The sequence below is a fragment of the Notechis scutatus genome, chromosome 3 (assembly GCF_049901735.1).
Source record: "Notechis scutatus isolate UNSWTSFEM ecotype Mainland chromosome 3, rNotScu1.2, whole genome shotgun sequence".
In the NCBI taxonomy this organism is placed as follows: Eukaryota; Metazoa; Chordata; class Lepidosauria; order Squamata; family Elapidae; genus Notechis; species Notechis scutatus.
In genome coordinates, this window is record NC_142011.1 from 75,169,995 (window position 1) to 75,197,817 (window position 27,823).

At 38.7% G+C, this 27,823-nt stretch overlaps 1 protein-coding gene across 1 annotated transcript in view; it reads left to right on the plus strand.

Moving 5' to 3' along the window:
• The first annotated feature begins 9,245 nt into the window (after positions 1 to 9,245).
• The window catches only part of AK5 (adenylate kinase 5), a 142,329-nt gene continuing 123,751 nt past the window's right edge, over positions 9,246 to 27,823 (plus strand). The window contains exons 1-5 of the mRNA XM_026679324.2: positions 9,246 to 9,530; positions 20,171 to 20,357; positions 24,885 to 25,052; positions 26,353 to 26,522; positions 26,648 to 26,761. Coding sequence (XP_026535109.1) covers positions 9,471 to 9,530; positions 20,171 to 20,357; positions 24,885 to 25,052; positions 26,353 to 26,522; positions 26,648 to 26,761 — 699 coding nt within the window. The 5' untranslated portion in view covers positions 9,246 to 9,470. The remainder of the gene's footprint in view (positions 9,531 to 20,170; positions 20,358 to 24,884; positions 25,053 to 26,352; positions 26,523 to 26,647; positions 26,762 to 27,823) is intronic.

Consider the following 27,823-nt stretch of genomic DNA (forward strand, 5'->3'; position numbering starts at 1 on the left):
TGGTGGGATTCAATTTTTTTTATTACTGTTTCTGTGGGCGTGGCTTGGTGGGCGTGGCAGGGGAAGGATACTTAAAATCTCTAGTCAGAGGTGGTATTTGCCGGTTCTCTGAACTACTCAAAATTTCTGTTACCGGTTCTCCAGAACTGGTCAGAACTTGCTGAATACCACCTCTGGGAAGGATACTGCAAAATCCCATTCCCTTCCCATCCCCACTAACCTGCTTTCCAGCTCCTTTCTCCAGTGCAGGGCAATAAAAGAAGACCCAGCCAATTAGCTGGGACTCAGGAGGCAGAGAATAGATGGGGGCGGGACCAATCAGAGGTGGTATTTGCTGGTTCTCTGAACTACTCAAAATTTCTGCTTCCGGTTCTCCAGAACTGGTCAGAACCTGCTGAATACCACCTCTGGTGTGGATGCAAAGTTTAGTTGCAATGCTTGGTACAAAGGCTTTACAACTACAGCAAAAAACTTCAAATGGTTGTGGAGGAAAAAGTATAATGTAGGAATGATGTCCATACAAGAGCAGTTCACTATGTTCAGCAGCTTCAATGAAGCTGGATAGAAATAGCCCTCTTGACTCTGCTCATTGTACAATCTTGATTAAGAGTAATTCTACAGCAAGACACAAAGATATAGAAGAGATACACACATGACCATGACAAGGTAAAGAGCCATAGGAAGCTTAGCAACCATGTAAAGAGACCATTTTGCGGGTGGAGTAGGGAGGATGACAAATGAACAGAATGTATGTTGGAGGAGTGAAGAATGTCATCAATATGTCATTAAAAGAAACAGTCAGAAAAAAGCAGCAGCCAAACTGCAAGTCCAAAAATGAACAAGCATAGTTTATATTACAAACAAGGAGCAAAACAACAAAATTATGGAAGAAACTATTACATTTAACTTACAAGAAAATGTCTACAAAATAGAGAGTTGTCAACATTTTTCTTTTTGCCAAAGAAAACAAATTTACAAGAAAAACTGTGCAAATGTTTATAGCCAATGGGCAAAGAAACAAAATATTTGTGTTTAATAAATAGTAAGGCAAACAAAACATTTAAAAAGGAGAAGACTGTAAGAATGGTGGCACCTTAGACTGAGTGCTTTCATACTGGGAAATGGGAAAGGAGGGACAGACACATCCCAGTCTACCCTTTCACTCTTTCCACCATGGTTCTGGAGCCATTCTGTTGGATACTAGGGAGAAGATGCCTTGGTATTTGCTCTCAAGATTCCATCCATCTAGCTGTGTGGGGTTGAAAGTCAGTGGTGGTATTCACATTTTTTTTTTACTACCAGTTCTGTGGACGAGGCTTGGTGGGCATGGTGTGGCTTAGTCAATGTGGTGTGGCTTGGTGGCAGGGGAAGGATACTGCAAAATCTCCATTCCCTCCCCACTCCTGGAGGAAGGTTACTGCAAAATCCCATTCCCTCCCACCCCACTAACCTGCTTTCCAGCCCCATTCTCCTATGCAGGGCAACAAAAGATGACCCAGCCAATCAGCTGGGGCTGGGAAGGCAGAGAATAGATGGCGGGGCCAGTCAGAAGTGGTATTTGCTGGCACTACTCAAATTTTCCGCTACCAGTTCTCCAGAACCTGTCAGAACTGGCTGAATACCACCTCTGTTGAAAGTCTAAATAGTAGTAAGATTCTGTGACTTAGTCCTGTCCTCCCAAGATTAATATATTATTTGGACCAATCTTTTTGCATTCTTCATCTTACTTTCTTTTTTGTTATATATCCAACCAGCTTATTTCATTTCCTGGGATTCATTATGATAAAAACCAAACAACAAAATTTCAGTAGAAAAAGTATGTGTCCTGTTCTCTTCTCCTTTTCATTCTCTGCAGTCATCAATCATCTGTTTTGGGTGCTGCCCCATCATCTTCCTGTAGCAACCAAGTGGTTGCTGTCCAGATGAGTTGGATTGCAACTTTCTTTATCCATAGCCAGGATCTCCATTAGGAATGATTTTGCCATTTTTAATCTTTTGGGACTTTGGGGCAACTGTTGTTTTTAGGGCTTTCTGCATTAATTCCTCAATTCTTCCTTGAGCAGATCTCTGCACCTTCGCAAAGTCAGCAGACAAGCCTGGAATAGGCATTTGTAACAATATTGAGATGCTTTATATTTTCAAACGTTGTTCTATTTCACACACGTACATACATACACACGAACAGAGACTGCAAATTTCCTCACCCTGTCTAGTGCCCAGTCCAAAACTCTCTGCCAAGGGCAATATAATGAGAAAGCAATAATTCAATATTATTAGCTCTAAGCTAACATAATAAGCTAACAGGGACATAATATTAATTAAGGGACATAATATTAATTAAGGGACATAATAACATAATAAGCTAACAGGGATGCAGTGGCTCAGTGGCTAAGAGGTTGGCAGTTTGGCGGTTCGAATCCCTAGTGCCTCGTAATAGAGCCGATCAGCTGGGACTCGGGAGGCAGAGAATAGATGGGGCGGGACCAGTTAGAAGTGGTATTTGCTGGTACTCCGAACTACTCAAAATTTCTGCTACCAGATCTCCAGAACCTGTCAGAACTGGCTGAATACCACCTCTGTTGAAAGTCTAAATAGTAGTAAGATTCTGTGACTTAGTCCTGTCCCATTACTTATGCCAACCTAGCAGTTCGAAAGCATGTAAAAATGCAATAGAAAAATAGGGACCACTTTGGTGGGATGATAACAGCGTTCCGTGCGCCTTCGTTGTTTCGTCATACTGGCCACATGACACGGAAACATCTTTGGACAGCGCTGGCTCTTCAGCTTTGTAATGGAAATGAGCACCTCCCCCTAGAGCCAGAAATGACTAGCACATATGTGCGAGGGGAACCTTTACCTTTTAACATAATACAATTTCATGTATCCAGATGGCCAGGCAACATAGAAGGTAATAGCATTGAAAGAATATCATAATATGTAGAACAAAGCTCTTCTATTATGATGAACAATGTAGGAATTACATGGGGATGACATTTGCTGTTTTCAAGTTATAAAACTTCAGTGGTGATGGTGACCTTGGGAAAAGGGAAGGAGTTTTTTTAAAATGTGAATCCAACAATCTGTCAATTAATTGTATTGGCAATTTTTCTCCTCCCAAGATGGTTACTTGGAAATCTGTACAGAAATATCCCAGAAGGTGGAATTGCTCTTCCTTGTCCTTGTTAAAATCCTGATATCATGTGTGTGCCCATTGATTATTTTGTGCACAGTTTGGCTTGTTTGTCATGCACAGAATCCAGAGAGGACTTGTTGGCAGATGATTGTCAATCATCCTGCCTCATCTCAAAATTAAATCTTATATCACTAGCCATTCCTTTCCATTTGATGAAGGCAGCTGTAGCTCAAAGACAGTGATACCTTGTAGTAAAATTTGTTAGTCTGAAAAAAAGATAACCAGTTTCTCTCTGATTTTTGGCTACCATATGCTAATGTAAGTTTCCTCTTATGGTGTTATGAACAGAATATGAGAACAATGAGGTTTAATGGGAAAGATTAGGATTATTAAGGGATATTATGCTAGCGTATTGATAAAAGCACTCTACTTGTTTACTAAGGCTTTTCCAAGCTAGTGCCTTGTTCTCAAAAAGTTATACTTAGGTTCTGAAAATGCACAGTTAGGATAATTTACAGTTTGGAACTGTAAATTTTGACTGCCTTCCTAAGAGCCTGTCTGTCACAGAGAGGTGATAGATTGGAGATGAGATCAGAACGATTTTGAGAAATATATTCCATTTAGTAAAATACAACAGCAGTTAAGCTATTTTCTGTGAAAGGGAAAAGGAGCAAGTACATATGAAGAGGAATGATAGAACAACTGAACAGCTGCACTGTATGGTTTTGCTTTTCCAAAAAGGTACTTAAAAAAAGCAGAAAAGGAGAAGGACACCTCTGCTTTACTGCTCTGTATATAGCAAGTGGACGGACGTGGTGGCTCAGTGGCTAAGACTGAGCTTGTCGATCAGAAAGGTCAGCAGTTCGGCGGTTTGAATCCCTAGCACCGCGTAACAGAGTGAGCTCCCGTTACTTGTCCCAGCTTCTGCCAACCTAGCAGTTTGAAAGCATGTAAAAATGCAAGTAGAAAAATAGGGAACACTTTGGTGGGACGGTAACAGCGTTCCGTGCGCCTTCGGCATTTAGTGATCACATGACCACGGAGATGTCTTTGGACAGCACTGGCTCCTTGGCTTTGTAATAGAGATGAGCACTGCTCCTAGAGCCAGAAATGACCAGTATGTATGTGCGAGGGGAACCTTTACTTTTACCTTTTATATAGCAAGTGAGAATTACAAAGTACACAATAGGCATCTGAATGGAAATCTCTTTGGAAAGGAAGACTTGGGGAGAAGGGCACAGAGAGTAGTGATGAATCAAAGAAATACGAATCTGGGTCCTTCCTTAGACTAATAAGCGATGGTTGACAAAGGAAGTTGGGCTGTTGGGCCCACCCGCCAGCCTGGGCTCCCACACTGATCTTTATTCCCTGCTTTTGAAGGTACAGGGAGAGTGCAGGATTGCAGGAGGTGAGTAGGAAAGCCTCTGCGCGTGCGCAAAGTGCGTGCATGCACGCAAAGTGCGCCCACCAAGCCACGCCCACCAAACCGGTGGGAACCTACTTTGCAACCCACCACTGCCTTGGTTGCAAATATTTTTAGGCCAGTGATTAGTTAATGTGTAGTTAACATATTGTGAGAAGAACCATTAGTCAAAGATTACTCCAAAATGGACAACTACAGCATTTGTCTACCAAGCACCATGCCAAATACACATTGACCAATTTTTTTTACTACTGATTCTGTGGGTATGGCTTGGTGGGCATGGCAGGGGAAGGATACTGTAAAATCTGCAGTCAGAGGTGGTATTTGCCAGTTCTCCAAACTACTCAAAATTTCTGCTACTGGTTCTCCAGAACTGGTCAGAACCTGCTGAATACCACCTCTGACGTTGACTTAGAAAGATAGGAGAAAGAAGCAACAAGTTTAAACTCCATGGCTGTAACTCTTTTTTTTTTTTTCATTTCCTCCCTGCAAATTCAGTGAGAAAATCAAGAGCTGTGCATGGATTCAGTCTTGCCTATAATCAAGATTCTAACCTAGTTGAGCCATACCAGCGGGTCTTCTGCCATGACTAGCACAGGAGGATAACTAAACTGCAAAGTATCAGGAAATCAGAAGAAAGGATGAGCGACTACAATTTGCCACATCTCTAAGTCACTTATCTGAAAAAAAAAATGGTGATACATTATGGTTTTTTCCCCTCTCCTTCCCTTTTTTTGTGGCAAGACCATGTCAGCAGGAGACAGAAAAAGTGATGCTTTCCAGAGCATGAAGGATCAGTATAAAACTATTGAAATTGATGATTAAGGGGAACACTTTGATGGCCAGCATTCTGCTATTGCTGAAAATTGCCTATGAACGAAGGACTAAAGATGTTCTGTATGCAAGAACGGTTGGATATGATTTAAAAGCCAAAGCAGGGGAGCAATCTGAAATTAATCATTCTGAAAGAAAAGTTCAAGGAAAAGCAGAGATCAATGGGGCGGAAGGACAAGCGTTAATTCTATTATCTGTCCAGAAGCAAGACAGGGTGGATTTAATGACCCTCTTTCCTTTCCATAACTGTAGGATGACATCAAAATCCAGGAACGGGACAACTTTCCACAGCCAACTTTCCACAGCCAACTCTGCAAGGGATAATTTAACAGTTCTATTTAATTATTAAAAATAAATAAAAAGTTATTTTAATTTTTGCGATTCACATTTCATTCTGTCCTTCCTTTTGCATCCTTTCTGTAATGATTCTATTACAGCATTTCTTTGATACTCCTGTCTTGCAGTGAGTCGTCCTGCGGGATGGTGAGTTGTCCTACAGCGAGTTGGCCATAGCAAGTTGGCCATGGTGAACTGGCCATGGCGAGTTAGCTGCTGCAAATTGCCATAGACCGACAAAATCCAGCCCCTTCCTAACTGTTGGAAGCTTCATGTTGTGTACTACCAAGTTGCATATATTCCAGCTCACAGTTATAGATGCTGAGGTCCCCTCCCAAATGGACTGCAGGTAGTCTTCAACATTTGAGTCCAAAATGTATGTTGCTAAGTGAGAAGTTTGTTCACTTTGAGTTTTGCCTATTTTATGACTTTTCTTGCCCCATTTGTTAAGGGACTCACTGCAGCAGTTGTTAAAATTAGTAAGTTACATGAATCTGGCTTTCCCATTGACTTGGCTTGTCAGAAGGTCACCAAAGGCTATCACATGACTGTGCAACACTGCGCACAATCATAAATATGAACCAGATATCAAGCATCCAAATGTAAATCACATGACCATGGGAACACTGCAATGTGTTCTGACCAAGGCTTCCCGAGACCGTAACAAGCACACGCTGTTCCCTTTTTTTTCATATTTCAATGGCTGTGAATGATATGCATTCACAACCTGTAATGAGTCCCAAACAGTTTATGAATAGTCCAACAGAAGTCTGCCACAGTCTTTCGGGATAAGACTGATAAGCACCCACCGTTATCTCCCTTGAAATGCTGCCAACACTAAATTGCCAATTAGCTGTACGGAGCACAAAGTCAACACAGAGCTTTAGATTTTAAACCAACCAGAACGAATAAAGTTGCTTCCTGCAAAGGCTCATGTCCCTTTGCTCCTTTATGTCTTATGGCAGGGGCCAATCATCTCCAAGCCTTACTCCCGAGTCTCCCCTTTTGTCTTAACTGTTCTTGCCTTCTGGAAGCTTAGCAAGTGTGCACTGGGAATAAGCTCTCCCTGTTCCTCTGTCTTGCTGATGTCAGATTCTGGAGGCTCCGGAGTTAGCACATAACTCCCTGGCCCTATCTCTGTGTCAGATGGACATCCCTCTTCCGATTCTTCCCCAGACTCCAGAACTGGCCCATGTTCCTCCCTACTGTCTCACTCTGCTGCCAGCAGAGGCCACCAGCAGACCACAACACAATGCTCATCAATGTGAAAAAGGCTCAGATTACATTTCAGTGCCGTTGTAACTCCAGTCACTAATGAACTGTTGTATATTGGGGACTACCTGTAGTGTAAAATGTGCTACATACTGTTGCTTGAAGAGCATCCTAAAGCTACAACTGGTACAAAATGTGGCAGTGTGGAGTACTTATGTGTCCCTTAAAATAGCACATGTTATACCTTTGTTCCATTGCTGCATTATTTAGTTATTTAGGTCTACTGCTGCATTATTTTGCTTCCGCGTTCAACTCAAGGTGCTGTTTTTGACCTATAAAGTCATATATGATATGGAATCAGTTTATATGAGGGATCTGTCCCATCAGGTCCAGCAAGGAAGGGCATGTTAGGAGTCCTGCATGCTAAAATTCCATCTGACAAGATCAAGAGATGGACCTTTTCTGCTGTGGCACTCTGCAGCATTATTTCTTTCTTTCTTTATTTAGTAAAGCGATTATAACAGGTATAAGTATAAACATAGTTATGAATACATGAAATGGATACATATAAGAAAAATAAAAAGAAACAATAGGACAGGAACGGTTGGCACATTGGTGTGCTTATGCATGCCCTCTATAGACCTCTTAGGAAAGGGGTGAGGTCAATGGTAAACAGTCTAAGATTAAAATTTTTGGGGTTTGGGGAAGAAACCAGAGTCAGGTAGAGTATTCCAGACATTGACCACTCTGTTGCTGAAGTCGTATTTCCTGCAATCAAGTTTGGTGCGGTTAGCCTTGAGTTTGTATCTATTGTGTGCTCTTGTATTGTTATGGTTGAAGCTGAAGTATTCATTGACAGGTAGGACATTGCAATGTATGATTTTATATACTATACTTAGATCGGACCGAAGGCGGAGTAGTTCTAGGTTTTCTAGGTCTAGAATTTCAACTCTGGTGGCATAAGGTATTCTGCAACGAGTAGAGGAGCGTAGAACTCTTCTTGTGAAATATTTCTGGACTTTCTCAACTGTATTAATATCAGATACGTAATGCGGGTTCCAGACTGATGAGCTGTATTCAAGTATTGGTCTAGCAAATGTTTTGTATGCTCTAGTTAGTAGTGTGATATTGCCAGAGAAAAAGCTACGTAGGATTAGCTGTCCCATCAGGTCTAGCAAGGAAGGGCATATGAGTGAGTCCTGCATGCTAAAATTCCATCTGACAAGATCAAGAGATGGACCTTTTCTGCTGTGGCACTGTGCAGCATCATTCTCCACCCCAGGTGAGAGTAGCCAGATAGGAATAGCAATAGCACTTGGACTTATATACCACTTCACAGTGCTTGACAGCCCTCTCTAAGCAGTTTACACAGTCAGCATATTCCCCCCAACAATCTGGGTCCTCATTTAACCATCTCAGAAGAATGGAAGGCTGAGTCTGGTGAACAGATGTTGACATTTAGGAAATCCTTCAAAAAATAGTTCTTCCAACATTGGGGATGCCAGAGAAAAAGGGGGCCCACGACGTCTATTCTCCTGTAGTCTATATTTGTGTTAAAAAAAATATTTTTTTCCTCGTTTTGTGTTGGTTTAAAGTGGTTGATGCCAACCAGGGTCAGGTCTGCGATGTGGTTGGCTAAATTCGATAAATAAGCAGCTAAACTTGAGATGTTGAGATTTCCTTCAATAATATGGGCATTTGTTTTTGTCTAAATATTTAACTTGGCCCATAAGTGGATCTTCCCCTTGGTAATCCTGCGGGCACTAATCCCCCCAAAAAAATGAAGGGACGCCGTTTCAAAGAATCTTCACCCCACCCTCGCCTTCAATCTAGTTGTCCACGCACCCCCCGCGTTCCTGTACTCCCCGCGCGAGTGGAGATCAGCCGCTGGGGGGGTGAAACGGCCGAGCGTGAGGTGGCAGAAATCTTGGCTTCGTAGCGCGTAAACTTTACAAAAGGGCCGGCGATCGTGGGCGCCGACTGGGGAAACCGCCTGAGGGAAGGCTTTCGGGGGACGGGATCGTGTCCACTCTCTGAGGGGCGCACACACCCCGTGGAAAGCCACGGGCGTACCCGGCTTCCCCTCGATCGCCGCCTCTCTTTCTAAAGGAGCGCCACGTGCCGGCGCGTGTGTATGTATGTAGTGTATGCATGTGTGTGTGTGTTTGCGCGCGCGCCTGTGTGTATAGAAAAGCGCGGATCGTGCGATTTGGAGCCAGTCTCCTCCCCTCCCCGGCGCCTTTCCAGAGCAGCCACCCACTCCCACCCACTCCAGCAGCCCCAGCTTGACTGGCGGAGGGCGGGTTGGGCTGGGTGGGTAACGGCAGCTCGGGCGAGGAAGCGGAGGCGCTGCTGCTGCTGCTCTCTCGGTTCGCCTCACCTTCCAAGAGCGAGCAGGTTCTTGCCAGGGACGAAGACCGTAGCGCTGAGGCGAAAGAGGAAAGGAGGACAAGAGCCGGGCTCTTAAAGCGCCAGCCAAAGCAACCCGAGCCCCCAAATCGCGCGCCATCGCCTTTTTCTCCGCCAGGCGGCATGAGCAGCTGCGACGCCAAAGACTACCTGACCAGGAGGGAGATCCCGCAGCTTTTCGAGGTACGGACTCGAGCGCACCTCGGCGGCAGGTGAACCTCGCAGACCGCGGTGTGGTCGTCGCCTGGGCGAGTGGAGGAAGTTTCCCCAAAGTCAGGGATATGCGGAGGGAAGGAAAAGGATGCAGAGATCCCAGGGGCGTCTAAAGGGGGGGGGGGGACAAACAAACAAACAAACAAAAAAAGGTTGCAGGGATCCCGGGATGTCAAAGACGAAGGAGGGACCGGGCGAGGCGGGAGGAAAGAGGGCAAGGATTGCGGGGAGAAGTGGCGGTGGAACTGAGTCGGTCGAAGAGGACGTGAGCGGCTTTTTCCATGCCGAGCTTCAGGCGTCCTTAACCCCTTAAAGCTGGATGCAGATGATCTGTAATAGAGGTTAGGGTTCCCCCCACCCCCCTAAAAGATTTCTAGCTGGCAGCTTTAGAACTCTTGGTTCTTAGGAGGCACTGAGAAAGGGCTTGAAACAGCTGGAACAGCTGGTGTGCTAACTGCCAAGGTATCGTCTTGAGGTTCCTCAGTAGATGTCCTTGACTTCCAGATGGTCGCTGTAGTGTAGATCTTTCTCAACAGCCCTCCCTCCCTCCCCCTTTTCTGGCTTTTTCTCACTCATCCTGTTCTGCCCTTCTGTGAAGCAGCAACCTTACTTCTGGTTGCCTTGGCTTCACCATTGACTTCGTTTCCAGCCTTTGTTTCTAACCTTGTCATCTAGAAATGTGTGTAGAATCTGCTCATTAGTGGGTTGAACGGTGCCATTTTCCTTGATATTTTTAGATGGGTTGGAAAACTTTGCCCATTTTGCATCCATGAAGCCAAAGCAAAGGAGGCCTATGGGAAACGCTCCAGTGTGCTATTTCATTCATACTAGGTGGCATTTCATTCAGGTGGCTTTCCTTGTGACTTCATAGGAGCATGGCTTGTAGTCACAGCTGTCCTTTATGCATTGTTTCCTTTTGCAGTGCAATATTAGGTGATCCAAAACATTTTGTCTGAAACACAATTACCTGAATGTTAAAAAAAAAAGCTTCAGAAAGATTATTTCCGCTATCACTGTTTGTTTTTAGTAATAAAAATGCTAAAGATTTTTATGTGTCATGTGACATTATGGGAGACTTTAAATATTTTTATTCTAAATGACTGTTCTAAGAAAAAAAATACATTTGTGATTTACTAAATAATATGGATCTTAAATAGGGCAACTCAAATCATTCAATTTGCATTATTTAATTATTAGAACATAAACAGCAAATTCTAGGCTAGATTTTAGCAGTGTAATGTTCTTGTAGAAAAATCCCAATTTCTTTTTCAAATATGTGATTAAACATAATTACAGTAATAAAAACTGAATACAAACTAAAAAATGAAGACAAAAAATAGAAGATGCAGAGAAGAAAAAGGAAAGAGAAAAGAGAAAAATAACAACATATTAAAGAACAATAAAAGAAATATATAAATAAATAACTTTCCCTTTTATCACAAGTATAAACAGTGTTCGTAATCATCACCTTAAAATGCAACACATGATATCTTTCTCTCATTTTGCATCTCTTATTTATAAACTAATAATTTAAAACCTAGTCATATCAGTCCTGATCTGCAAAAGCCCACTAAGGGTTACCAGTGATAACAATGTATCTGTTTTAACCTTGATCAACTAAACTGATTTTATATTCCTCCCTTTTATTTGTAACAATCTTGATAGTGGCCTAAAAGTTTATTTCTTTTCATTTTTTTTTTGTCCCTTTTCACAAAGTTCTTCAAATGTTTAACAAGCTTCTTTTATAAATCCAATAGAGGAAGATCATCCAGATCCCTGTCTTGGTTTATTTGTATATCCCTTTTAATTATTAAGCCATCAGTTGGTTTCTTTTGTATGTGCAGTGTAGCATCTTTTCCCATATCACTCTTGCAGCTTGTCATGTTAAAATCCACTTTCAAATCAGTCTCAGTCTTGTCTGGTAAAATGTATTTATTTATTTTTTATCCCACCTTTAGTATTTTGTTGCTCTTACATATAAATGCAGTCTATTTATGCAGGTAGACATCATTAAAATTAATTTCTGGGTCCATTGTTTAAAAATACCCTTCAGTAGGTTGAATGTTAAAACATTTTGCTCCATTCTGTATTAGTAAATCAAATGTAAGTATTCCTCTTTAATTGTAATCATTACTTCCTTGTGCTTCCTCAAGAATTTAACCTTTAAAGTCCCAATCTATCCTGTTTTGTTTTTTTAAATCAAAGCAGTATTTCCCTACAGAAAAGATTTTTATAATTCCAGAATCTTAGTTCAGAATCTTAGTTCAAATTTATCTGGACTTTACAACTAAAATCAAAACTGTAATTACCCTTTTGCTATTTATTCCAGAATTTTTTAAAGATCCTTAAACTTGCATTTAAAATTTCTTTCAATAAGGATTAAATGAAACTTACAGCTGATTTTTCCAACTTGTCAATCAAAGGTTCCCAATAGCTTAAAAAGCAGTTAAACTATTTCTGAAAGTGATTAGAAAAAGGAATTATATGAAGTCAGTGGTCTTAAAGGTGCCAACCATGGGGTAAGCCAGATAGCTATTCTCTAAACCCATTGGAGATTTCTATTCTGTAATCTTTGGGAGAATCAACTGTATGAAGCACTTGTGAGTGATCTCAAGTGCTCTCTTTTTCTGGGGAGGAATTGTGAAGAGTCGGTCTACTCATTGGGTTTTTCATTTTGGTTAATCTTCAGCTTTTCTAGCAGAGCTGTCTTCATCATTCCCCCACAAAAAAAGTCCAGAAAGCCCCACTGAGTACAATAGAGTTCTTTTTTCATAAATGTATATGAATGTATCCTTACCATATAATCCTATTCATTTACTTAAACTCTAGTTGAATTGATTAGAACATATTCTCAGCTAAATAATATTATTTGTCAATTCATTCATTTATACTCTGCCCAATGGACAATCTAGGTAGTTTATAATATACAAATAGATATAAACAAAATGATACACATAATTAAGATCCACAGAATTATCACATGAAATTTTAAAAGCATTCTTAACATTTTCAGATGGGATCAAAGAACTTCTTTTTAACTGCCCTCTTAGAGACTCAAGCCATTTCTCCAGAGAGAGTATAACTTATACACGCAGATGGTAGCAATATTTATTTATTTATTTGGCTTGATTTAGGTGCCATCTCTGGATGGCTTATCATTTAGCAAACCAAGATTAAAACAGACTGCAAAATAGATAGAGAAGATAGAATCTGGATACTCGGTGTAAAAACGGATATAAAACAACCATAACCAAGAAACAGCTTTCTTACCCCCAAGGCTTCGGAGGAGGGCTAGATCTTCAATGCCATCCAAAATGCCATCAATATGGGAACCACATGGATCTCAGGAGGGATCTCCATCTATATAAACAATAACATCTATAATTTCAATCATTACCAAACATTTCAAAGTTGTTCTCTTATATGTCATTAGGCAGCCTATTTAATATTCAGATGACTTTTCCATTGTGTTTGTTGTATATTCTAAACCCTATTATCCCCTTATTCCCACTTTAGAGATAGAACTGCGAGGCAGTTGGGCAGTGGTGGGATTCAATTTTTTTTACTACTGGTTCTGTGGGCGTGGCTTGGTGGGTGTGGCAGGGGAAGGATACTGTAAAATCTCCATTCTTACCCCACCCCACTAACCTGCTTTCCAGCTCCTTTCTCCTGTGCAGGGCAACAAAAGAAGACCCAGCCAATCAGCTGGGACTCAGGAGGCAGAGAAGAGATGGGGGCGGGACCAGTCAGAGGTGGTATTTGCCGGTTCTCTGAACTACTCAAAATTTCTGCTTCCGGTTCTCCAGAACTGGTCAGAACCTGCTGAGTACCACCTCTGATGTTGAGTTATAATTCTGGGGTGTTTAATGAGTTATATATAGTAGACCAACCAGAGGTGGTATTTAGCAGGTTCTGACCAATTCTTAAGAACTGGTAGTGAAAATTTTGAGTAGTTCGGAGAACCGGCAAATACCACCTCTGACTGGAGATTTTACAGTATCCTTCCCTTCCCTTGCCCACCAAGCCATGCCCACAGAACTGTTAGTAAAAAAAAAAAAAAAAATGAATCCCACACTGAGACCAACCTCCCAGCACATAGGCTTCCTGTGGTTTTGAACAGGTAGATAATTATCAGCTAGATACTATAATTATTTTGAACAGCAAGATAATTAAAAAATAAGGAAAGTTTGTCATTTATATACATTAACTATATTATATATTTTATATATGGCCCAAAACAAATTCCTCTTCATTCAATGCAGCCCAGGCAGCTCAAAAGGTTGGACAACCATGCAGTAGATAAATAAACCAATATAAATAGCAATAGCACCTAGACTTATATACCACTTCACATTGTTTACAGCCCCCTCTAAGCAGTTTACCGAGCAGTTTATATTGCCCCCAACAATCTGGCTCCTCATTTTATCCACCTCGGAAGGATGGAAGGTTAAGTAAGTCTTCTGTGAGAAAGACAAATACACCGATGTAAATCTTCTGTGAGAAGGACAATTTCTGTTTCCATTTAAACAGTGAATTTTGCTTCATTTATTCATTTTTGCACATGAGGAATATCTTATACACTGTATATTGACATATCTGGCTTGACCATGCAAGGGGCAAGCATTTCAGTAGGTCTTTGCAAGGATTAGAATCACTTTCCCCAACAAATAAAAACAAGGATTTTGAAAGACGGTATTTGCATTGCAACTCAGAACATGCAGAGGGTTGCTTGGAATAGTTATTAGAATTGTCGGATAGGCCTGACACAATAATTTGACAAGCTATATTTCAACAGTCAGAGAATTTTGCTTGAGATATATGCATATGAGTATTTTTTGATTTTTTCAGTCCTCTGGGTCTCTGTTCTTTACAATACACTCACTGCTTAGTATATTTTGTGGGCTCCCTAATGGAATTGGGGGCGTTGTTATAATTTCTATAAAGTATGGGTAGTCCTCGACTTACAACAGAACATTTAGTGACCATTCGAAGTTAAAACAGCACTGAAAAACGTGACATGACAATTTTTGTCCATTTATAGACAAATTTATAAATGACCATTTATGACCATTGTAGCATCCCTGTGATCACATGACTTACATTTGGATGCTTGACGATTGACTCACATTTATGACCTTTGCACAGTACCAGGGTCATACCAGGATCCCCTTTTGTGACCTTCTGACAAGCAAAGTTAATGGGAAAACCAGATTCACTTAACAACCATGTTACTAATTTAACAATTGCAATGATTCACTTAACAAATATGGCAAGCAAACTTGTAAAATGAGGCAAAACTCATTTAATAAATTTCTCACTTAACAACACATGGGATATGTTGTTAACAATATAATTTTGGGCTCAATTGTGGTCGTAAGTTGAGAACTACCTGTATATGTTTTAATGTGTGCGCATTTAATTTTTCCCCCTGTTTGCCACTGTATCTGAGATCAGATTATCAGAAGGTGTCCTTTAAGGGCAATAAAACCATTTCACTTCATAGTTTAGGAAGACTATTATGTAACTGGTATACAGTCTGTAAAATCCTCACATTTAAAGTCTTATTCAGACTTGTCAGGCTCTCTGGGTAGAAATTACTGTTCAGGTTTTGATTGGTAGTTTGTTTTAGAAGATTCAAAAGGCAAGGGAATTCCATTCTAGACTACAAAGTTACGACAGCCTATGTTTGAATATGGTAAGAAGATAAAATTTCATCTGAAAATAAAATGAGGTCCCAAGAAATGGGAATAATATTAAGAGAAAAATTAGATTTCTAGAACACGTGAGGGAAAAAGGAAAAGAAGAAGAGAAAAATACAATGAAGGTCAAAAGGATAAATAAATCTTTTATCATAAAAATTTAAATTTAGCTAAGATTAGGATAATCCTGTGACACTCTTCAGATGCTAACAAGAGATTTTTTTTTACTTTGGAAAGTCTATTAGGAGTAGAGCAACAATGGGTCCTTCTCTTATTGCTAACATAGTTTACAAATAAATTTAAAGCAGGTTGTGCAGGCATTACACAAAGAAAGCGGTAGGGAATAAGTGGATGCCAATTATTTGCTGCACAGTTGTGTAATTGTTACTTTGCAGACTTCCGTTTATGTGTGTCCCAACTTTACTGATGATCTGGGTAGGTGAAAACCTCCTGTCTGGATGTTTGTGGGGCAACTGAAATGCCTCAAATGCAAAATGGGTAGCTATGTACATTTGATAAATAAATACATAAATAAATTCCCATTCAAAACCCCAGTTCAAAAGAAATGATAAAAAGACTTCAAAACCTGATTGAAATAGGCTGAGACGAACATTCTGGATGATCTTCAATCTGTCTGAGCTTTGTGCATTCCTGAATTAAAATTCCCTGTCTTCTCCAGGCAGAGGAGAGGAGAAAAATGCTTGTGACAGAGATCCAGCCTGTCTCTTCCCAAGTCATAACCATGCAATAGTTAATTTATGCAGCAGTGATATAGCAGTGTTGTTCTTGGTATAATTTTGAAACTTAGAAAATTGCAAACCTTAAAATTAAAAAGCTTTTTTTAACATTTCTGAACAGTACTGTAAGAATATGTGATCCACATGTTTCCAAGGTTGTAGGTTTTTTTTTAGCTGTGTTACAGGCAAATTGTTGCAAGCCTCAAGAGTGAAGTAACAGTTACGTAAAGTAGATGCTTTACAAATGTTGCTGTATTATTAAAATATAGTACAACATTGTAATCTTTTACCCTTCCTATCTGAATATAAAAAGTAGAATGCCTGCAAGCAAGTTAGTCCTGGACAATGCAATGCTGTGTTTCATTTATAACATTTATTTACAAGCTTTTTTTTTTTTTTTTTTTGCTAAACCAAACAGCTGCTAATAAAATTGTCCCAATTGTCATTTTCAGCACAATGGTTCTTCAGACATAATTCTTTTATATATTCTTGGGGTGTGAAATTCTAAGCACATGCATTTATCATGAAAGTAGGGCTACATTCTAATCCTTGGTGATTGGAAACAATTATCACTGGGTTTCATAAGGCTTCCTTCCAAATAAGTATTCCTAAATAAAATATTGCTTAAATAGGATTCACTTTCTGAGGCCCATATTGTTTTCTTGACAGAGGTATGGAATTGATACATAGTTGGATGTTTTTCAGCTGGATTAATCTATAGTTTAATTTATAGCCCTAGATTGCCTTGGACCCAAATACTTAATCTGATAATGTTATCTACAAAGTAGAGATAGTAGTCCTTATTTACTGACCACAATTGGGACCACCAACTTGGTTGTTAAGTGAAGCGGTAGCTAAATGAAAGTGATTTTACTTTAGCTTTCTTCGCTTTGTAGACCTGGAAAGATTGTAACTGCAAGGATTGGTGGCAAAGTTTTTGATCACTGTTGTAACTGCCAATGGTTGCTAAACAAGGACTATCTGTACTTTATCTCCGTGGTCCCCACCCTTTTTGGCTCTGTGGACTGGAAGCGGCAGTGGCGGGCCATGGCAGCAGGGGGATGCTATGGTTTCATATGTGCAAATGGAGCATTGCACCTCACCCCCAATTATATGCCCTGGTTCCCAACAGGCCACAGACTGGTACTGATCCACGGCATGGATTGTTGATCCCTTCTTTATCTGACTTAACTGAGGTTAAGAAACTCTGATCATGTAAAAATGTTTAGTAATATTTTTTATTTTTAAAAATATTTTTTAAAAATACCAAACATTTTTTTTCAATAGTGGTTACTGATAATTTTTATATTGTTTAGTTTCATCAAATTAATAATAACTGTTGTGGGTGGGGAACCTCTAGCCTTATCAATTATTTCTGGCTATGTAACATACATAGGGAGACTTTATAACTTTTAAGAAGTTTTCTTATCCATAATTCTGAATGTGTTTTGAAACTATCCAATTATTCAGAAGTATTATTGTTTTGGAATGCAAATATGGATGACTGAATTTTCTCTTCCAATTAAAATCCTATAAATAGAAAATTTATATCACTATGAAGACCTTAGAAATGATCATCTTTTCAGTTGCAGCAGCCCACAGAAAATAAGTATCTAATTTAAGTATCTAAATTCAGAATAATTTAGACCCATAGCTGTAATCCCTACTGTTTTCTGAATACTGCAGATCTTGGCAATTGTATCCTGTGCTGTCATGCTTATTTTACTTTTAGAATATTTAAGTGCTAATTCGTAATAAAGTGATGTGTATCATGTATCAGAATAGTAATTTTGAAGTATCACTTCATGTCTGTTTCCAATGTTCCTAAACTCAGTTCAGAACAATAAGTTTCTCTCCAAAGCCTTCCTCCCCTTCTTGTGGAGAAATGGTTATACCATATTTCCATGAGCCATAGTGTTGTGTACTCTAAAACTTAGATAAGCAAACAGGGAATACCTTATGATTGTCATCGATAGAAAACACGTCTTCAAGGATAGTGCAGGAACATACAGGGACTCCTCAACTTAGAACAATTGGGACCAGAAGTTCCACTGCTAAGCAAGACAATTGTACAATCTTTTTTTGCCATGGTTGTTAAGCAAATCACTGAAGTTGTTAAGTGAATCACATGGTCATTTAAAAAATACAGCTTCCCCACCGACTTTGCTTGTCAGAAGCCAGCTGGGCAGGTCACAAGTGGCGATCAAATTACCCTGGGACACTGCAATGATCGTAAACACATACCAGTTGCCAAATATCTGGATTTTGACCATGTGACTTATGCAGATCCTGCGATAATTGTAAGCATGAGGACTGGTTGTAGGTAACTTTTCTCTGTGCCGGTCACTAAATGAATGGTTGTAAGTGGAGTACTACCTCTAGTGACATCAGAGACAGAAGTTGCTTATATTTATGAGTTCATATTTAGTAAGTGTAGCATGCTACTGCAGAAATAAAATACAGGGAGTCTTCAACCTATGACCGCAATTGAGCCCAAAATTTATGTTGTTAAGTGAGAAATTTTTAAAGTGAGTTTCGCCCTATTTTATGACTTTTCTTGCCACACTTGTTAAGTGAATCACTGCAGTTGTTATATTAGTGACATGGTTGTTAAGTGAATCTACTTTCCTCATTGACTTTGCTAGTCAGAAGGTCGCAAAAGGGATCATATGACTCCGGGACACTGCAGCTGTCATAAATGTGAGTCAGTTGTCAAGCATTTGAATGTAAATCACATGGCCATGGGGATGCTATAACTGTCATAAGTGTGAAAAGTGGTTGTGTCACTTTTTTCAGTGTCATTGTAACTTTTAATGGTCACTAAATAAACTGTTTTAAGTTGAGGACCACCTGTAGAAAGTGAAGGAGAAAGCAGCCTAAAATAAAAGGGAGATGTTCTGATTCAACACGGTATTTGTTAATCAGTTCATTAATGCCACTTGACTCTGTTTCACATTCTGCAAGATTTTTGGTGGCCATTAGGTGCATATAATTTTTCCTAAGTGACCTTTCTGCTGAAATAGACCGTGATTGATGAAAGTTTATATAACAATGCCATTTAAAATAAGTGTGTCACAAAATAAAGTAAAACTCTGTGGAATCAGGCCATCTTCAGAAGTTCTACCACAGCCAGTATAACTGCTGGTGATAAACTGAAAACCAAACCATTTGGAGAGTACAGTATTTGATTTTCTTACCCTGACCTAAAATATGTTCCAGAACAAGATAGAACTTGGAATGTATTATTGGTAAGACTTTACATTTATCACCAAAAACAGCAACCACATTTACTTTTAACAATATCCCAAAGTCTACGCATCATTTTGCTACTAGGGAATTTGGCAGTGCAATTTACAATGTGTAGCATATGAATCTTGAGATGTAGGATACTTACGGTATATAATCTATACGTAATGTGGAATTAAAATAACTCACTCTCACTGATTTGCTTTGAAAATGGAAGCACTTGCAAATAAATTGAAAGTAGGGGTTTATATCTCTGTTAGCCTCATTATATGTCAGTTCACAAGTTGTTGAAATGGAAATATTGATCCCCTCCCCCTTTTGACTGCATCTTCCATAGTATGAAACAGTTAGCTATTTTACAGAAAAGTTGATGGTTTACATTATTATGAAAACAATCACAGACTCCATATTACAGCTTTATGACTAAGAATGTATAGGCTTAATAAACCACACTTTAATTTAGAGTTTGTGCTTATCGTATCTCTTAGCCAGTGGCATAATACAAAATTGGAAAAAAGAGTAAAAATGAAAACAATGTATGGAGTGGGACATAAGTGATATGGAAGCAAGAAAGCTCCCGAGAATCTGAAAATATGGAGAGGCATTGTAAATAGAGTTACAGTAAATTGGATTTAGCTCATTTCCTTTCCTTTCTGGTCTAAAGATCTTTTCTCCTTCTTGCTTTCCCTCTGTGGTTTGTATAATATTGCTTACTTCAAAAAGGAATGGCATGATGGCACATGATTAGATACGAAACAGACAGGGATTTTATAATTTTAGTCTAGAATAGGGTATACTCTCCAGAGAAGTAGAAAATTCTAGTTTTTTGCTGCCGTGTAGTGCTGCTCCGGAATTCTTGGGCCCCAGACTATAAATTTATTTTTGACTTCATTAAATTGCATTGGTCGATCAATCTCTTATGTTTCAGAGTTTGCTGAATGGATTAATGTGCTGTAAACCCGATGATCCCGTGGAGTATCTGGAAAGCTGTTTACAAAAAGTAAAAGAACTGGGGGGAGCAGAAAAAGTCAAATGGGACACTTTTGTCAGTCCAGAAAAAAGGTCACTGCCTCCCCTAAACGGCAACCAGTCAAGAAGAGCATTTTTCAGGAATGGTAAGATAATTTTAAATTTTACATTTTAGCTTGCAGTAAGGAGATTCATAGGCCTGATAAATGATTACATGGGGAAGGGAAGGGAACCATGGTAGCACTAAGATATTCCTCTTTATCCAAGACTATTTACAGTTAATGTTTATTTTGAGGTGGCCTCTGACATTGGGATAGTGATTATTATCATTTCCTCCTCTTTGATAGTATTTATGATGAAAATAAATATATTTTATTCTTTTTAATGTTTAAATAGTTTTGTAATGCATCCACTGAACATCAGCAACCGAATAATGGCATAATGCCATATAGTTTCTAACTTTGCCACTGTAGCATTTTAAAGAATATACTGTATTTAGGCCAAGCAACAATGGAAAACTTGCTTGCTGAAAGAAGGCGGAGCCTCCTCACTGACGGACCATAGATTGCAACTCTCTGCGGCTATGGTCCATGCTCTTTCGTTGGAGAGCCCCGATTATTACGATTAGGGGCTGAAGCTGCCTTGGAGGGGCGGCGGAGTAAGGGGAAGCCGCAAGCCAGGTTGAGGGGAGCCGCATCTCCCCCCCTGGGCTTGGTCTTTTTCCTCCCCGAAGACGACTGCAGCGGTGGTTTAAAATGGCCACCCCGAAGAGGAGGACTCAGCTGGATTAAGAGTTGTGCAGGAGGGAAGAAAGAGGTGGATAACATCTGAACTGGGACAACTGGGCAATACAACTAAACAAAAGTACCCCGGGATTAAGGTAACATGGAATTTTTAAGAAAAGAAAAGTGAGCGGCGAAATTACAAAGGGACAGGGGGAAAAAAAGAAAATAGTTTTGACGACTAAGCGGGGCTTCAAACCAGGAAAGGAAGAAGCTGGAACTAAAGATTTAATTAAATTGGACTAAAATATTTTGGGAATAAACAGGCATAAAATAAAGCTGGACTTAAGATTGTCAAAAAATAATAATAATAAAGTTTACAAATTGGAGACTGGACTGTGCTGGAATATTGAAGTTCGAAAAACCCTAAATAAAAAAATAGGGGGGGAAGGTGAAGACTTTGTATAATGGAGAGTGCCACCTTTTGACAAAAACTTGAGCTCAAACAAAAGGGAAAGCATCCTGTTTCTGAATGAACTTGTGTTGATATAACATTAAAGAAATATTGAAACAAAGTAAGAATCTTAGAAAGTGAAAGCAGAACCAGAATAAAGAAAAAAGCAAGGAAAGACTGACTGTGGGATTGATTGATGTTTTTGGTATAGACCCTCGGCTGGAATAACTGAGAACTTTAGAAAATTGAAAGAAGAAAGAAGGAAAGTAAAAGTGTTTTTTTTTTTGTGTGTGGACTTTAACGATCATAAAACATAAGAGTGTGTAATGATGATATCTCTTCCGGAATTAAAAATGGAACTTAAAAATATGAGAGAATTACTACAGGAAAGAGGCAAATCACTTTGCTCTGTGTTAGAAAAAATGGAAATGGTGATTGAAGAACAAGAAGAAAGAACTTCAGAGGAGGAGGAGTCGATTCAAGGAGAATACATTTTAAATAGACAATTAACACAAGAACACTACAAAGAAGTGGGGAAAGAAGGAAGGTTAAAAAGTTGAAATTTAAGAAGGCAATCAAAAGGGGGAATACCTGTGAAGTCAGGAAAGGCAGAAAGACCCAGCAGAAAAGGGGAAAGGAAGATATTAAGAAAGAGAGGGATATAAACTGGAATGAGAAAAGATATGGGGAAAAGAGGGAGAGGAGAAGCAGTAAGAAACAGGTGCATGAAATAAAGAAATATGGAAATAGCAAAATGTTGAAAAGAAATTGTTTTTTCAGAGATAATGGTTGATGAATTAAAAAGGGGATTCTGCAGGGTGTCAAGGGGTAATAAGAATATTTCTGCAATTAAAAATATTTAGAAAATAGGGTAATATAGATACTGATAACTCTTATTAAAAATCAAGGGGGGAAAATATGCTGCAGAATCCAAATGAAAAGATGTAATGATTATTATTGTAACTTAAAAAATAATGGTTTATTGGGAATCAAGATGAGGGAATAAAGATATATTTTAATCATTGAGGTGTCACACTGAAAACAGTAAAAGGGGGGAAACCTATACTTGTTTTTTTTTTAGTGTTAAAATTTGTATTAATCTAGAATTTATAAAAAGAATGTGTAATGGAAAGGGAATATGACAGACTAAAGAACCAACTAAATTAATAAGTTAATATAGACTATTAAAAGCAAGGAGAGACATTGGTAACTATTATTATTATTATTAGGCAAACACATATTGTTTATCTTTATTTTTAAAATAAATATTAAAGGATTATATTTGAAATAATTGAAATGAAACAAAAAGATGTTTCGATTGAGATTAATGAAAGAGGCTAGAATTAATGTGTTTGTTTCTCTCCTAACTGAAAATTTGGAATGGAAAAGGTAATAATAGAATTAAGTATGCATATATGAATGTATAATTGCTGTCATATTTGTATGTAAAGGTGATGACCCGGAAATATGTTGTCCACTAAAAAGAGATTTTTGTTTTTAATGTGAAAAACTGAATAAAATTTGTTTAAAAAAAACAACAATGGAAAACTTGCTTGCAGAGAAGTAATGCCAACATAATCATGCTGAGGATACAATTAATATTGATTAGTTAAATCATCTAGAGAACAGTCTCTAGATTTTCCATTATTTAAAACCATGCCAAAATCATGTATTATGAGAAAAATAATTGTTTAATTTTTATGACTGTACCCAGAAAGTATTTTATTTTTTTTAAAGCAATTGAGCTATTTTCAGGTTTTGTGTGAATTACAGTCAATAATTAGATTAAATGAGCTATGTAATATTTTAACAAATGACTCTAAAAAGATGCATTAAAATCAAATTAAAATTGCACTTTTAGCTCTACCTATCATTGTGAAAGGCACTGCAACTCATTTGAAATTCTAAATAACAGATTATTATAAAACTTTTTTGTGTCCTTCAGGCTAAATGACAAGATTTATCTAAAAATGGACACGTTCCAAACTATATAGTTAAGTTTTTAGAGGTCATCTTTCTAAGTAAAGGAAGCCAAAATGCTGTCTTAACATAGTGCAGAAATCTTCCTGGGGTCATCTATTTGTGAACCAAAAGTGTAGAAGAAATCATTCACTTAGAAGTTTATCTGAAACACATTGAATTCTGTGATGCTCTTTAATCATATAACAGACAATTTATAAGGCATAACTTCTCTTCGGGAGATCTCTTTTTGCAAACAATCCCTTCATGATAGGATTCTCTAGTTGTTAGGGCCAAGCAATCCTCTAGCTCTCTTTTCTTAGTCCAAAACTCCCATCAAGGTCATCTTTGTCAGGTTTCTAGGGAGTTTAGTGATGGGGGGGAAAGTCAGGAAACTCAGCATGACTGAATCTGAAGGAATATAGAAGCAGCAGACGAAAACTTTCTTGAAAGGAACTCTTTGATATTTGTCCCATTTCAATTTCCTGTGATGTCTCATAAGTATGGAACAGCTGTCTTCTTCAAGAAGGGAATGAGATCTAGCTGAATTATGATTAAAGCTTGCTGGGAACATCTTATTGAAGTAAGTTTTAGACTATGGTATAAGTTCAGTACAGCAGTCTGATGTTTGATCTTCTGCTGGCTATCATTGATTGAAACTAGTTCTGTGAATAAACTTCAGAGTATGAGCTGTTCTTATAGAGGCAACCTGTTTTCTCATTGCATGAACATTATAGAATGTTTTCCTTGTATTTACTCAACATGCAAGCCCATAACTTATTTATGGCTTATTTAAATATAGTTTATTGCATTAACAAAGCTGCACAGATATCTACAATATATTAAATCAGGGGGATGTCCAGCCTTGGCATCTTTAAAACTTGTGGACTTCAATTCCCAGAATTCTACAGCCAGCTGTATAATGTACTGAATCTCATTCTAAATCCCACAATTTAGCTTAACTTGGATGAACCATTCTCTGTGACATTAAACTAGGTACTAGTGTCATCAGCAACAATTTTTGAAAAATGTTTTTTAACATCTCTATGATTTACAAGAAAACTACATGGAAGTACCGTGGAAGTAATTGTCAAGAGTCCAACTTGACTTGAGTGTGTAAATGTTTTTCTCTAATAGATTTGTTGAGTGTATTGAAGGATCTGTAAAGAGATTGCTTAAACAGGATCTCATGGTAACAGTTAGGCCTTTTATAAAAACATTGTTTCTGCTATTCATTACTGATGAACATAAAAATACATATTTTGATGTTTTGTCTTTTCTTTTTTTCTTTTTTATGCTCTTGAGTCAGTCTTGATTCCTGACCACAGCCTGGAAAAGTCAATTCTATTTTCTTGGCAAGATTTCAGAAGTGGTTTGCCATTGTCTTCTTTCTAAGATTGAAAGAGAGAAGGACTGGCCCTAAGTCACCCACCTGGCTTCATGCCTAAGGCAGGCCTAGAGCTTAGGTCTCCTGGCATAATCTTATATGACCATCAAAGGGATCCTCATTTCTGACATTACCATTTCATATTTTACAGTGATGCCTGACAACCCCAACTTTCCATACCGGAGATATGATCGACTTCCTCCAATCCACCAGTTCTCCATCGAGAGCGACACGGATCTCTCAGAAACAGCTGAACTTATTGAGGAATATGATGTGTTCGATCCGACCAGGCCTCGACCCAAAATCATCCTAGTCATAGGTGGGAAAGCAAAAAAATGAGGCTGACCACAACAAAACCAGTAAAAAAATAAATCTTAGATTGTCAATGGCTTTTAACACTGGAGCTGCTGGGTCAATGAATGTCAGAGTTTTTGTTGTAGAGGGCTCCAACCTGCTGCTTAAATGTTGTATGTAAACTTTACCTGAAACACATAGTTGCAAATAGAGCCGAATCCCTGTAGATTGAACCAGTGGTGGGATTCCAAATTGCACGCTACCGGTTCTGCGTGCTTCAAAGAGCGCTCAAGATCACCCTTGGTGAGGCGAGCTGTTTTCTAGCTCAGCTGAGGCGCAGCAATCCGCTCTGCTGAGCTAAAATAAGCTGAATAAGATGAGCTAAAAATCAGCGGAATACAGGATGGGAAAGGGCAGGGGTGGGTGGGTGGGGCCAGTCAGAGATGGTATTTGCCAGTTCTCTGAACTGGTCCAAATTTTTGATACCAGAACACCAGAACCAGTCCAAACCAGCTGAATACCACCTCTGCATTGAACTGTAAGAAAGATAAAATCTAATCTGGTAGTTAAAACTAATAGGATAAAGAAACACACTAAGGACACTGACACCATTGCTGGGAATCTGTTCCTTATTACTCTTCCTTTTGTGTGTCTGGTTTATGCTGGTTTAGAGGAATCATGCTTGTGATTCTGTTCTGCTAGCTGGATAATCTTCTGTCAGTGTCCCAAGCACCATCATTCTGAGCAAACATAGGCAATGGGAGAAGATTCTTCAAAATGTGGCCATTTCGTCAAAATGATGAGATAATGGTTGTGATGGCTGGGAGTTACAATTCGGGAAGAACTCCAAGCAGATGGAATGCACTGTTGTCATATCCATTTATAAACCACCACACTAAAGTTCCTTACTGTTTGGGGCACTATGACACCAACAGTTGCCAATAGTTAGATCAGTAGAGAACTGAGGAGCTAGAGGGTAACAGGTGGTCTCATTTCTGCTCTGTGGTGTTTACAATGAAAAACACCATAGGAGTTGATAGACTAATGAACTCCTTCTGTGTGGCTCCACAAAAACTAATAAACTCATTTCATACATTCATTGATATTGAAAGCTATTTTTTCCAATCAACTTCTATTGTGTTGACTTCTAGTATATCTTGAAGGCCCTTGGTTTGGGAAAAACTGGCCTAGATTCTAATTCGAGTTATTCATGATTGAAAGATTGCTAGAAGCTTGACTTTGAGGCTCGTTTAAGGATGGTACGAGGAGGATAATCAGGCAATGCATCTAAGAAAACTTGGTAAGGCCTTTGTTTTTCCTTATAGGCGGACCCGGCAGTGGTAAAGGAACCCAAAGTTTAAAAATAGCAGAACGCTATGGATTTGAGTATATCTCTGTGGGTGAATTGTTAAGAAAGAAGATCCATAGCACAAGTAGCAATCGAAAATGGAGTCTGATCGCTAAGATAATTACAACTGGGGAATTAGCCCCACAGGTAAAAACAACAACAAGCCTTCACAGTCATATGTGTATGTGGTTTTTTTTCCAGCAACATTTGAGAATGTACTCTTGAAACAGAAATATATATATATATATCTTTTTATTGTTTATCTGTTCAAGGAAACCACAATTACTGAGATAAAGCAAAGATTAATGCAAATTCCTGATGAGGAAGGTATTGTTATTGATGGATTTCCACGAGATGTTGCCCAAGCTCTTTCCTTTGAGGACCAAGTAAGCTGTTTATTCTTTTGGCTGCAGCTATTTTGAATATATCCTGCTTTTTATACCAGAATAAATGTATTTAAAGTATTTCTGTACTGTTTTGCATAGCAAATTTGTATCTCAAACACTAGGAAGGAAGTAATAAATTAAAACAGTAGAAAAATAGGAATATGTACTAAAACAAGAGTACATTTTTAAATATAACCATATCCATATTGAAGAGGATTGGAGGTAATCTTTTTAATTATCTTTTTGATGTTTGATTTTTAAATTTTCCCTATTGTTCCTCACCTCCATCTTTTCATTTTTGTTGTAATTTTGTATTTTATCTTTTTTGTTTTTTTGAAATTTAATAAAAATCTTTTTATTAACAAACAGAATATGAACAGAAGCAAGAAAGCCAATCCAAGCAAAGTAATTCACCCAGTATTCACATGGGGAAGTAAGGTTCATAAGACAGGTCTTCAATAAGTGTCTAAGAAATGTAATATATTTACTTAAACAAAGAGATGATTCTGTCCACCTCATCCCATAATTATATTTGAATAATTTGCAGACTTGATATAAAAAATATTTAAAGGGAAGAGACATTGAAAAGAAAGCAAAATTGGGTTTGGAATGGCAAAAGCAATGGCATGGCAAAAACAATGGATTAGAAAAAGCAATGGTGGCAATTTTTTTCATATCTTCTTTCTCAAGGCAGATACTCCCTTCCTACTATCCTCTCCCTCATTTTGCCAGCCTCAGAAGGATGGAAGGCTGAGTCAAACATGAGCCCCGTTAGGATCAAATTCTAGGCTGTAGGTAGAGTTTGCCTGCAATACTGCACTTCACCACTGCACCACCAGATATATCTGCTAATACACACAGTGGTCCCCAATTTTTTGTAAAGTGACATTTGCAATTGTGATTTCAAGGACCGGGGGACATGCCATGATTGGCAACCTCTAATCCAATGTAAGCACCTGCCCAGGCAGAAACTGCTGTCACCGCAGCTGAGCCTCAAGCGCTCCGTTTCACCCCCATCCCCACTACTGTCGCCCGCCGCTTTTCAATCCACACAGTGGTCCA